General features: G+C 36.3%; 1 protein-coding gene across 1 annotated transcript; it reads right to left on the reverse strand.

Moving 5' to 3' along the window:
* Positions 1 to 2736: 2736 nt before the first annotated feature.
* LOC136803571 (uncharacterized) lies at positions 2737 to 12042 on the reverse strand. Its single transcript, XM_067060307.1, has 2 exons — positions 8686 to 12042; positions 2737 to 4974 (listed from the first exon to the last, which is right to left on the reverse strand). Exons 1-2 carry the CDS (start codon positions 11941 to 11943, stop codon positions 3277 to 3279), a joined length of 4956 nt encoding a protein of 1651 aa, XP_066916408.1. The 5' UTR covers positions 11944 to 12042; the 3' UTR covers positions 2737 to 3276.
* Positions 12043 to 13460: the final 1418 nt, after the last annotated feature.

Raw genomic sequence — 13460 nt, forward strand, 5'->3', positions numbered from 1 at the left:
TAGGCCGTGGTCAGTGGATTAGTTATTGTTTCAAAAATAAAGAAAAAATTCAAAATGTCTGTGTAATTTTTTTCCCCTATATAAAATGTTCACAATCACAGATTCTGCTCGCAGAATTTCAAACTCTCAAGGTTATCTAAGATAACCTTTCGCGATCGCGAGCCTCGCACGCACCGTATTGTTGCGCGAAGGAGCGAAAAACAAAGTTTTGTGTGAATTGCACGTGTAATCTCATTAACATTACAGTCCCGTTTGTCTGCGATTAATCCCACTAGACGTTTGTAGAATACCATGCATTCTTTTCCCATTGCTCCATTCGTGGAGAAGACTAGGGGAGTAAATGTTCCATTTTCAACTTGAAGTATTCTTTCGTTGTATTGTCTTTTCTTCTCTTTCTCGTTTGTTTCGTAGCACTTTGCAAGCTCTTGGCTTCGGTATCTCTGGGCTTGTAGGTCAAAGACCCTTATGTCAAATATGCCCGTTAACCCCTTGTCCAAAAGCTAACAGTGCTTACGTCAAGTCTTGCTTCTTTCGATTGGTTTCCTCTCGTTTCTTCGCCTTCCTGGATTTCTGATAGCATTGGTTCGACTTTAACATCTTTGCATACTTCTTCTAACATCTCAGCAGTGATATCACGCAGCTCGTTATGCCTCAGAGTGACAAAGCCTCCTTTTTTACATGACAGAGCACGCGCGACGTCGAAGGTTGCACCACATACACATTTTGATGGCATCTTGTTGAGTTTCCAACCGTAGCGCAATCGTATAGCATCGGTAAACTCGTTTCTAGAGAGGTCCAATCCATGTTCTTTCAATGACAAGGTTGTCAGCCAGTTGGATCGATACGCCTTTTTGACCGTTCGCAAGGGTACTCTTCTTTTTTTCGGGTGCCATTGCTTGAATGAGAAAGTCGAGTTTTTCTTTTTGACGATCTGACCTTTCTTTTGTGATTTGATATTTGGTCGCTGGATTTTTCATTTTCTCTTTACCAAGAATTTGATTTTGGTTGTCATTCGCCATTCGTTGATTCGTTGAATTTCGTTTGAATTTTTTGCGTTTTTAGGCAAAATTGTAAGCCCTGAAAATTTGTGATTTTTGGGGGGTCTTCAAAATAAAAAAAAACCTATACCACGTGATAGAGCTCTTCAAACTGAGCAAAAAATGTATTATATCAAAGTCTCAACTTCTTTAGATCAAAAGTTATAGACGATTTTATGGTCAAAAATTGATTGAAAACAGGGAATTTCCCTACAATCTGCATAATTTATGCAAAATTATAGCACTTTTTTACCACAAAAACGCCCATAACTTTTGATCTAGAAAAGTTGAGACTTTGATATAATACATTTTTTTGCTCAGTTTGAAGAGTTCTATCACGTAGTATAGGTCTTTTTTGATTTTGAAGACCCCCCCCAAAAAATCATGAATTGTCAGGGCTTACAATTTTGCCTGAAAACGCAAAAAATCGCAAATTACGTAAAAACAGGTTTATTCACCGACATTTTGAAAAAAAGTGAAACGTTTTGAGGTACCTGGCCATGGTCTATAATTAACTTACCATAAACCTTTTTTACAAACTCAAAAAAGTTTTAAAACTACTTTAAACTACATCAAAACATCAGCCACATTTTATAAAGGCTCCTTTCCAGCGGCCATTTTGTTTACGCGGAATCGGAAAATATATCTTTTATAGCCAGTATCCGACTTTAGCAAGCTTTTCCCACTCCAGACAGCAAAATTAAAAAGTGTTTTACTGGTTTTAAGCGCCGTTTCTACCAAAACGGACGGACGGACGGACGGAGAGTTGCAAATGAAAGGCCATATCGCTAGCGCTGGGCCATTAAAGAGAAATTTCGATTTAGAATACATGTTTTTTTTTATAAGCATTGCACTTGTATGCATATCTAGAGGCTCAGATATGGGGAAAAATTAAGCATATGGCAAGCATTACTTGAGCCTACGAAAAATGTTTTTTCCTGATTTTAGCTTTTTTTGGCTGAAATTTTAATGCTTTTCAGTATTTCCCTGAATTTTTGCTTTGGATATAAGCATCCCTAAAACATTTTTTCAGCCTTATTTTCGGATTTTTATATGCTTATAAAAAATATGTACCTCAAGTAGGTTGCCTGCATCCTCTAAAGAATTCCTGCTTCTTATAGTGGATTAAGTGGATTATTTTTCGTGTGGCCTTTTTTCGCAAATCGAGATTGTAAATCTTTCGCGAATTGGCCTAATTTAAAAATTTCGCGTGGATTTAGTTTCACGGTGCTTCGATATTAGATTTAGCGATTTCAAATCGGAGATATTGGTAACACATTGGTTGCCCATCTACTATTTTACATTTTTATGGATTAAGGTTTGTCCAAAGAAAGAAAAAAAGTTGAAAAAAGGGAAAATTCATTTTCATTGATTATATTTCAATTTTCACGAGATTTTTTTTGAAGGATTGAAAATTTCGCGAGGACTTATCTTCGCAAATCGGCATGTTCCAAAATTTTTTGCAAAAATCTTTTTTGCGATAATTAATCCACTTACTTTCGAAAAATTAATTGGCGGGGATTAGGGACCCGGGAGTAGGGTATATAGATATTTTTGATTTAAGTTTCTCGATTTAGAGTTTACTTTGCACAGCAAAAATCGTCAATCCAAGTTGCTTACTGTTTTAACCTCTAAAAAGTGTTGAGAGCTTAAGGGGCAACAATTATCTAAGGAGTCCTAAATAATCTTTTATCTTTTGATATTTTTAATTAAGCATACTATTTCAATATTTTTCATATAAATTTCGTAAAAATTTTTGCCTCATAAAAAGAATTCATACAACGTTTTTAGGGTTTAAAGGAAATCTTAAATACAATTTAACATAATAAGAAGTGCCTCACGAATCTTCGCAAGAAAGAGAAAGAGAAGAGAGAAAATCGTCTTTTTCCAAACTTTTTTGGTTTGCAATAAATCTACAGATCTCATGTTCCCAATTTATGAGTAAGCAAACGATATCACCCTTTTAAAAACAAAACCTTTACATAAACCTAAAAATGTTCTTAAAATGTTCTTATTAAAAGCGAATTGACTTCAGTTTCAGGAAATCAGAGAGATTTTTAAGCTTTTTACGTGACTTTATTGTAAATTGAATGACCGATAGCAAATTAACTTAGACCTTAAAAATGTAAAGCAAGATTTTAAGGTAAAACTGGTTAAAATCTTACATATAATGTCCGACTCGAATTGACAGAAGACCTCAAAAGATAAATATTTACAAAAACTACTACCAAAATAACTACTAAATCCCATTTTGAAGTTCAACACTAACAGGCCATATATTCAACAAAAACTCCAGAGCGTCAATCTGTTTCTTAAAATCCAACATGGCTGCTGTTGCTACAGGCGACGACATCATTACGGGACCGAAACAAACTGCCAAATTTTGATGAGTCATTTTATTAACTTCACTTTTAGCAGCAACACGTTTTAAATGATCCATGATGTAAATCAACGTAGCTCGATTCGTATAAGGCAGTTCTTTCAACAATTCTCTTAACAAATTATTCTGGTCTTTATTTTTAACGCAACCCTTATTATAGATGTTATGATACATATTGTCCGAAATCAACGGGTTTGGTAACTCGCGTAGATAATCTTTCAATATGCCAGCTAACACGTGACAATCAACTTCATCCTCATTGGACGTATCGACGGCTAAACTATTCTCCTCGAACTGGGCACGAAGGTGTTTCTTCTTCCGCGCGTTTCCACTGATACGATAAATCCCAACAATCTCGAGAGCTCGTTTCTCAATCTCTTCTACACATTTTCGCACGATAACCGGGATCGTATTCTCCTCTTTAGCTAACGTTTTCGCTAAGTTGAATCCGAAAACACCGTTCTGTCTCAACGAGTGAGAGCGTTGCGTGTACGACTCCGCCGCAGTGAAATTAAGCTTAATCCGCATTTGGACATGACTCGATGTACCAAGAAGTAGTTTCTTTTTAGTCTCGCTTTGACTTAAAACGCTTTCCAAATAAATATGTGATTGGCTGGCAAGTTTGTGACTTTTCTTACCGTGTTTATGAAAAATGAAGAAAGACAACACTGATGCTTTTTGTAACTCGATTTCGAAACTCTCATTAAAATTGACAAGTTCTTTGATCTTTTGGTGTTGAGTTGAAGCTTTGGATTCGCCGTCAACTTCAATCGTACAATAACAATCAGCCTCAATCCCAGATAACCGTCCAATCATTTTATAAATCGAAACGGCCAATTTACCGGTATACGATTTCAACCCGTCTGATGGTGTTGGGTTGTCACTTGGAAAGACGTGAAGTCGTTCGTCACCGGCATTTTCATCATCTGACATGGACGACAAGCTGTCATTTGACGGCGCTGTGAACATACCCTCTCCGCTCTTCTTGCGCTCGTTTCGACGAAACAAGCCAGGTGATTTTGCTCCAACATGGCTGGGTTGTGTTGGACATAATGTACTCGGCTCAGGCTTCTTTTCAGCTTGGTATCTCGACGCGCGTGAGAAAGCTCGATGATCTCCTTCCGATTCGGGGCTCTTTCCACCGCCTCCTGTATTTTCGTCCGGGATAGCAGGCAGCTTACGGTCATACACTGGACTTCGGGTTGGTCCATTCCGATACATTTGTCCACGCGTGAACACTTTATCCTTATGATCAAGGCTGACGGAGCGTTCTCTGGTGACAGGCGTGTGATTACCTGAGGATTGATCATCGTGCGGATCGCTGATAGTGCGGTTCATTTTCTTGGTCGACGATTGGTCCTCTTGGGATACCATCTTCATTAGGGATGAATAATTCTTCGGGTCCTCTGAAGCTTTTTGTTGTTTTTTAGTGTAGTTTCGTATGAGAGGACTGGCGTTCATAGGGAGGGGTAGGGCGGATCTCGTTTTGAGAAGTAGTTTTTGTGAACTTTGCATGATCTTGGCGACTTCTTCTAACGTTCGGTCGGTAACATTGATCTGCAAAAAAAAAATACCAAACAGGATTGTGGTTAAATTTCTTTCTAAATTTACAAATGACAATGAAGAAATGAACAGTGCATTTAAAGGGAAAGGTCTGAGGTATTCACTGTCCCAACTGATCAACGATCAATCATGAAACATAATAGATTGTCTAAAGATGTATTTTAATCTTACACTTATAAAGAACTTTGTAACATAGCAACGATGTTTTATGAGAAAGGTACAAATAACTTTCCTTCGTTAAAATAGCTCCTCGAAATTTTGTATTTCTACTGGTCCTCGGAAAATATTTGATAAAAGTATACCTTAAAGGAAGAAATTTCGGCGGAAAGAAAATTTGGCGGATTTGGCGGATTTGACTGAAATCCGCCAAATTAAGTACCCGCCGAAAATTCTTTTTTCCGTCGTCCGCTAAATTAAATTCCCGCCAAATTAAACATTTTGAAAACATGATCTCTTTTAAGGTGTTTTTGCTATTTTTTCGCTGTTTTGACGCCATATTAAGGTTAAATTTTTAAGCGACCGCCAAATTTAGTTTTTTCGTCCATCCGCCAAATTAAATTCCCTCTAAAAACTTTTTTGGCCATCCGTCAAATAAATTCCCGCCAAAATTTCTTCCTTTAAGGTATTAAAAGTTTGGATTGTAGTCTCAAGGCAGCAGTGAGGTTGATTTCCGACAAAAAATTGTAAGTCAAAATTCTTGAATACAGTTGACTCTCGCCAGGCCGAACTCAAATAAGGAGTCTTATTTCGAATAACAGAGTGATTCGAATTATAGAAAGTATTTTATTGTATTTTTAAGTTTTAAGTTTCTCCTTGGCGGGTAATGAAAAAAGTTCGATTTATAGAAAGATTCGAACAATTAAAGTTCAAATTAGCGAGAGTCTCAAGGCAAAAGTGAGGTTGATTTTCGACAACGAATCTAAAGACAAGATTCATGAATAAATTTGGGATGCTTTTGAAGGCGAGATGAAGCTAGATCTTAAAAATCTTTTCCCTTAAAGTTAATAAGTTCATACAAATCAAAACAACTTTCAAAAAATGTTAAGAACGCTACACACAAAGACAACTTTGAATGGTTCAAAGGACATCTAAACCACATTCGGACGAAAACAAATCAAAAATTCTCAACTATGTGCCTGACTTTAAATTCCATACTACACTTTATGTTAATGGTAAGAAAAAATACAAAATATTTCTGGAATGCAATTTTCTTACACACTCATGTTATCCCTTATTTTTTTACGAAGGAAATAAGACTCAGAAGCAGTTTTGGCTGAAATTCTTTGTCAGATGTACTAAATCAAACTTTGAGAAATATAAGACTTTCGACCATTGTGGTTCAAATCAAATTTTATGCTTACAAAAAAAAAAGGTTTTTGTGAGAAAAGACACAAAATTCTTTAAAAGTTTGCAAAAACATGAGAGACTTTCGTTGGAAAGGAAGTTTTGAGTGTAAACATGTGTGAGAAAAAACAGAAAGATTACGTTAATCCTTAAATCAAGTATTTAAATCATTAGGTCATTAAATGAAATTAGATATTTTTCCAATATGTCGAGCAAAGAAAGAATATTGTGATTGTATTGAGGCTAAAATTACTCAATAAAATTTACAAAATCGTACTTATTTGACAATAATAAAAAAAACCCAAAGAAAGCAGGGCTGCTCAGATACGAAGTAAGTTTGCGTAGTAAAATTTCAATGTAAACATTAAATCGACAATAAAAAATACATTCCAGTATATCACACATCCGATGGGGTAGAAAATCGGGGTAAAATCGATAAAAGTGAAGAAAGCATTATAGAAATTCTGTAATCTTTATTGGAAACTAAACTCAAGCCTCGTCCCCACTGCGAAACCACATTAAAACTTTGAGAATCATCTCAATTATTAAAATCTCCTAACTTAAGAACATGAAACTTTCCACCTTCAATGGCGTTTAGACTTTTATTTTGTACCGAATTGGTTATAACCGTTATAACCGAGTAACTGGCAAGTCTTTGATACAGGGGTGTTTCCAGAAGAGCCTTAAACTAAAAAGTTAACAACTCATATCGAAGATATCCAAAACTCTAGATAAAATCTAAGACAAAACGATACAAGGCGATACAACCATTCAAATTAAATAACGATTGAACCAAATTTAGTTTTTAAAAAGGATTCTGCGATTCTTAATGTTGTACACAAATAAAGGGCTTTGGCTGTTTAAATTTCACACGAAAAAGATCCCATCTATGACAGTTAGAAAGACCTGGTAAAATAGTATTATATTAAACGAATTGACGTCATGAAATGTCAACTTAGACAGCACCTATCGAAATGGATGTATTTTCTTCGAAAATCAGCCGTGTGAAATTCACATCAAACTCTTAGACTTTTTTAGATCAAGTTGAGAAAGGATATTTTTTACCTGCGAAAAATCACTACTGTAGAATAAAATTCATTCTTTACTTTTTAAGTATATAAAATCATGTTAAATTCCCATCAAATCTTAGCCTAGATTCTCTTCGATTCAAATCAAGTTGATGATATGCTTACCTGAGAAAAATCACTACTGTAAATTAAAATCTTCATCCTCTCCTCTTTGAAATATTTTAGGCAAAACCAATTTTCAATTAAACCTGATTAAACCTCTATCCAGTTCAAATACTATATTATCAGAAAACTCCTAATAACAGATGCTATGATGTACTGGTTAACTCGTTCATGATAAAGGTTCCACTCAACTCTTGTAGTTGTCTCATCAAAGGGCTCATTCATGTGATTACCACTTTCTCACTACTCACACGCTCACACGTAGGCAGACAAGATAAGCAGGGCTCATCCAAGTATGAACAAGCCTATGACGAGATGACTATTAGTCATACTTTGAACCCCTGTTTTATTTTCATAAATGACCAACTGAAAATACGACTCAAAAGGACAAACATTTGAATTCATAGATTAGGTTTGTAAAATTCATGCATAATGCGGAAATGATGAACCTAACAGACGAATAGTTACAAACATGAAATTCATTACATTTTTTCAAATCTTGAGTAACATCTTTGGCAAAAATCTAGAGACGTGACTTCACTGGTTCTAAGACTTAATTCATTACAATTACCTAATAGACCTTTTCATAAATTAAGTCACCAACATCACTTGCCTCGTTCTGAAATTATTACCATGGTGATTAACTCACAGCGGATTTTATTAAAACTACTTTCTTTATTCATAAAAAAATCATTTAAAATGTCTCAAGAAATATAATCACCATGGTGATTGTTTGAATACGAGGCAAGTGATGTTCGCGACATAATTTATGAAAAGGTCTATTTAAGCAGTTTCTTTGATTTTGTAGAATTTAAAGACAATCGACACAGCAGAAAACAACTAATAAGTGGCAAAATTTGCTACTAGTCTTTTGTTATTTTGCTACTAGTTCCGGGTTATCTCGGGTGCTTCCGTATAAAAGATTACGTCATGAATATCATGAATAAGCTAAAATATATAAAGTCAAACATAAACCGAAAAGACCGCAGAATGCACATAAGAAATTTGGAAGATGAAATTGATAATCAAATCACAGAATTACTGAATTTAAGCAAAACATTTTCAAGACTTTCTCGTCTACGGTATTCAACTCTATAAACTAAAATATATAAAGTCAAATAAAAACCGAAAGAAATTTGGAAGATGAAATGGGTATTCAAATCACACATACCTTATTGATCTTTAGAATCTCATCTCCAGAATGCAGCAAATTGTTCTCATCGACGAAACTTCCCAATGTCACACGTGATATGAAGATCCCATCGACGCGATCAACTCCATTCCCAAATCGAATGAAAAACCCAAGACTCTGACCTGGAATACGTTTGATCTCGATTTTCCGTATAACATCTCCTTGGGAGTTGATGAACAGTTCGGTTACCCCGGCAACTTTTTTCACCGACCCACCAACGACGGATATTTTCGGATTCGGTGCCCCGTCATCGTCGGCTTCACCCGAATCCCGAGAATACTCCATTTTCTCGCTTCTCGTAAATAATCCCGACAAAAATCCTCGTTTTGGTTTGGATCCGGTAGTTTGTTCGTTTAATGACTCTTTTGAAGGGGCGTGAAAGATGCTCTCAACCGATTTCGCGATTCGCAGTCCCTTTTTCGGCTTTTTGTAGAACTTCTTAAACTCCAACAAATCTCCGATGTAGTCTTCAGTAACTTCGTCAAAACTTTCGTCTTGTCCGACGTCGGTTATAATCCCGTTACGCCGGTTCCGGATATTCGAGAAATAACGATCGGCTTCGGGAAGTAAGTCAACACTAATACTCTTCCCGATAAACGATTTTTTCTTAGTTAATTTCTTTTTTACGATCGGTGGATTATCATCAATGATAGGATCTTGCTCGCAATCTTCGTCTTTAAGATCGTTACTTCCAGATTCACTGTCGTAACTGAAAGTATCTGAGTCGTAACAAATCGACTCGCTTTCATCAAGGTGGAAATTTTCTTCGTAATCACATAAGTCACTGCAACTGAGACTATGCAACCGTAATGGATGACTCTCAAAACAATCGTCCGTTCGTAGTAAATTGTCACTCCCACCTATCAAAAACGAGAGGTCACTCTCACTCAAAGACCTACGTCTACAACTCGAATTTGGTCCAATATCATTTTGTTGACTAAACAAAAATCCTTTTTCAATTATTGATTTCTTAGGCTCGATATATTTACGTATAACTGTGACTCGTCTTAAGGGTTTAACCTTTTTCATTGATATTGTTTGGTTCAAAATGTTTTCATTCAAAACTGTTTGTTCAAATTGTGGACCCTCATTTTCGTCTGTTTTGTCAGAAAATGTGGAAACTTCATTTTGAGCTGAATCAAGAGAGAAAGTTGTTGTTTCTGTATTAATAGGGTCTGCTGGATTGGTATCTTCAATGGGTTTGGGAGTAGTGCTTTTAAGAACGTCGGTTACTGCTCTAGCCGGTAGATCGTTGTCCATTTGGTAAAGGTTTTGGTGTAGAGTATCATTTTCAGAGGTAGTGCTATTGCAATTTTGTATACTGTCTTTGAAGTCTTTCGGTGTAGAATTTGGTCTCTTGTGACTGATAACTGGGCTTCGACGGTATAATTTCTGACTGGCAGGTGATTTGGGTCGTTTTTGGTTATGTGATAAAACAGGGCTGGTTCGGTGCAAGTCTTCGGTGAAATTAAGAGCAGACGGTTGCAGGGTGTCAGTTTTGATTAAGAGAGACTCACGATCATCTATCGATGCATCCTCTTGGTGTTGACTGGATGGCTCTGGTTGAAGTAATGAATTATCAATCATAGTATGTACCTCGTTTTGGCTTTCATCCCGAGGGTCTGCAAGCATGGGAGAGTCTTCTTGTTCCAGAATCGGATCAAAGTTAGATTCACATGTTTCTCCTCCCGTACTAAGAAAGTCACTGCGAGTCAATGAAATCAATTTATGGTAATGATGCGGTACTAAAGTGTCTGATAAAGGATCAACATCGGTTTGATCGAAGTAAATTTCGGACAAATCTACTTCATCTGTGTCAGGAATCGAAATTCCAGAGTCTCTCATAACGTTCTCGTTTGTACTTTTGAGGTTCGTTTTATTGTCTTCCGTGTTGGTTTTAGGGTAGTTTTCGAATATGATGTTGTCAGCGATTGGACTTTTCGAGACAGATACTAAATAACAGTCTTCAAAAGAACGTTCATCGGCATTGATTTCAGAGTTCAAGCTTTCTTCAATATGTGAAGATTTCCTCGCGGGCCTATTTAAAATATCAGTTGGACTCGATTGTTCAAACAAATACGTGTCTTTATTATTTTGACTTGATGATTCAACTTCTAAAGACCATCTGTCTTGATAATCCACACGTGTTGGAGTCTCATCATTTCGCTTATCGGTTGAAACAGTATTAACGATCTTATCTTCACCAGAATTTATATTCGCGTTTTGATGGTTCGGTAAAGTTTGATCTTGCATATCCTTTGTGGAATGTACATTATCAGTTTTTAAGTCCTTGAGCGAAGTCTCGCTTATCTCAAATCCTTTAATCTGGTCTCGATCACCCAAATCAATTCGTTCGTTATTATTCATCTCGTTTATACAATTTTCACGTTCCAATGGTAAAGAATCCGATCGGGATAAATTATCCTCGTTTGTTTCCCCGATATCGATCCCGACTTCTTTGGAATATAGCATCGCGTTTTGGTCTCGATAAATGTTCGAATAAAATCGATTGTTTGGGGTTTTCCAGGAAAATTGTCCTTCAGAAGAAAACTCGACTAGCTGCCCGTTGACAGTCAAACTTTGTCTCCGTTGCCCGTTATATGGTGGGATGGGTGATTTTTCAACAAGAGCCTCGTTCTGGTTCTGTTCGAGTCCAGTCTCGTTCGCATTCAAATCCAATCCGACTCTGGGTTCTGATACCTTGGCTAAAGTTTGTGTTTCATTCGATTTCGAAAGTTGTCCTTTAGCATAAGATTCGCGTCGTGTAACCTCGTTTACGCGTCGTTTTCCAGCCTCGTTTTGACGATTCTCAGTCTGGTTTCCGTTGAAAAAAGCGACCAGATCACGAGTCCTTTTTGTTTCCTCGATTACAACGAAATCATTACAAGCACCATCATCATCATGAACTTTCGTGTCATTGGTTTGTTTACATTTGTCCCACTCATTCTTACCATCATCATCTCTCAATTTCGAATCAGTTTTAACCGCTGTACTATTACCACTAGTTTTTGTGTTTATGATATCAGCTGATTCTATAATACCAGGAGGTTGATAAAATAGTGGATTCTCTTGACAAATGTCTTTGAATTTTCGCCTCGTTGCAGGGCTGTATTTCTCATTATCAAAACTCAATACTTCACAGTTTGCCTCCGACTTGTTATTATTCATTCTCCACATGTTGTTATCTCCATAATATTTAGCTTCAGTGTTCCCATTGTTTCGTGCCATTATCTCCATAGTGTGGTAAAATGTAAACAATGGTTATACTATAGCTTTTATAGCTTGTAATAATATTATGGTATTTTTTTATGATGATTGTTATCTGAAAATCAATTAATTGTAATACATTTTGATCAATTTTTTTGAGATTTTCTCCAGACTTAAAATGACGTTCCTTGCTTGTATTTACGAGAGATGATTCAGAGTGAAATACCTATTTTTGATGAGAGTAATTTTTATAAGAAATTTAGCCAAGACACATTAAGGAGCTATCTGAGCCTTACCCAGCTAGCACACATCGTTGTTTTAACGTTTATCTAACGTTCACAACGTCCATATAACGTTAGATGAACGTTGAAATAACGTTGTGTGCCAGCTGGGTACAAGTCACTAAGAAAATATAAGTCTCAAACTTCTTCTAAGAGTTTATGAAGAGTAAATAAATTACAGAGAGCACTAAGAACAGGATAAGAATATTTCAGCCTGATAAATTCGAAAAATAATACAGTCGATCTAAAGGCAGAGTTTATAGGTTCTTATAACAAAATGCATGCAATTTAAAATTGAAAACATATTGAGCTTAGGGACAAAACTCATCAAACATAATAGAATCATTTTAACCCATGGCCGAAACCAAACTAGAAAGAAAAGGGGACAAAAAGCGATGATCAAATTTAGCTTTGGTTGATGAGAAAATGACTAATTTTCGCAATCAATTATGCGTAATTAAAATATTGCTTCTTCAAGTTGGCTGACGTTAAGTAATTATTGCTTAATATAATATCCGACTTAGTTGATTTAGCTGTAATATAGTTCTTATAGAAAACCTTGCCGTGTTTAATCGAGGCTAAAAATGACTCTCTTCTAAAAAAGAGTAATTCATAAACGTTAAGCCGACGTATTGCCTATCCGTCATTTTTTAGATCATCATTGGTATCAAATCAAGATGCTCCTCCCCCTTTTAGAGGATTGGATATTTCTTATCCTTGATATCAGATTTCAAAGTCAGTCAGCACCGTTGAAGTTCAAAAGGATCGTAGTCCGAACAACCTTTAGATCGATACTGATCCTGAGGGGGGGGGTACTCGGGCAAAATGGGTGCCGGGTATGTGCGAGCCATAAGGGTTCCTTTTTCAAACCCTCGAAAGTCTCTCAAAGGGGTACGAAAATCATTAAAAAGAAAATCGAGTCTCTGTAAGGGTCCAAAAATAACGAAATTCAAAGATCACGAAATTCAAAATTTTCTCTCTCAAAGGGTCGCGATTTTCCAAAATTTTGACAAAAATCGAGTGAAAATCGACAAAGATTTTGACAAAAGATTTTGACAAAAGTTTCTCTAAGGGTCCCTGTATAACTGTAGAAATTTATTTTAAGATAGTCCAAACAATTTGTAACAAAAGGACGACACATGATGGTCAGATCACCACAATGTTGATCACCACCCTAGTACCCCCTCCCCTGGGATGGAGCCTCCTCTAACTTTTGGAGACAGTGATAGTAAAAGAAAGTCTACAGGTAGCCCTTGACTGTGGTCG

The sequence above is a fragment of the Clytia hemisphaerica genome, unplaced genomic scaffold (assembly GCF_902728285.1).
Source record: "Clytia hemisphaerica strain Z4C2 unplaced genomic scaffold, Clytia hemisphaerica genome assembly, whole genome shotgun sequence".
NCBI classification, from domain to species: domain Eukaryota; kingdom Metazoa; phylum Cnidaria; class Hydrozoa; order Leptothecata; family Clytiidae; genus Clytia; species Clytia hemisphaerica.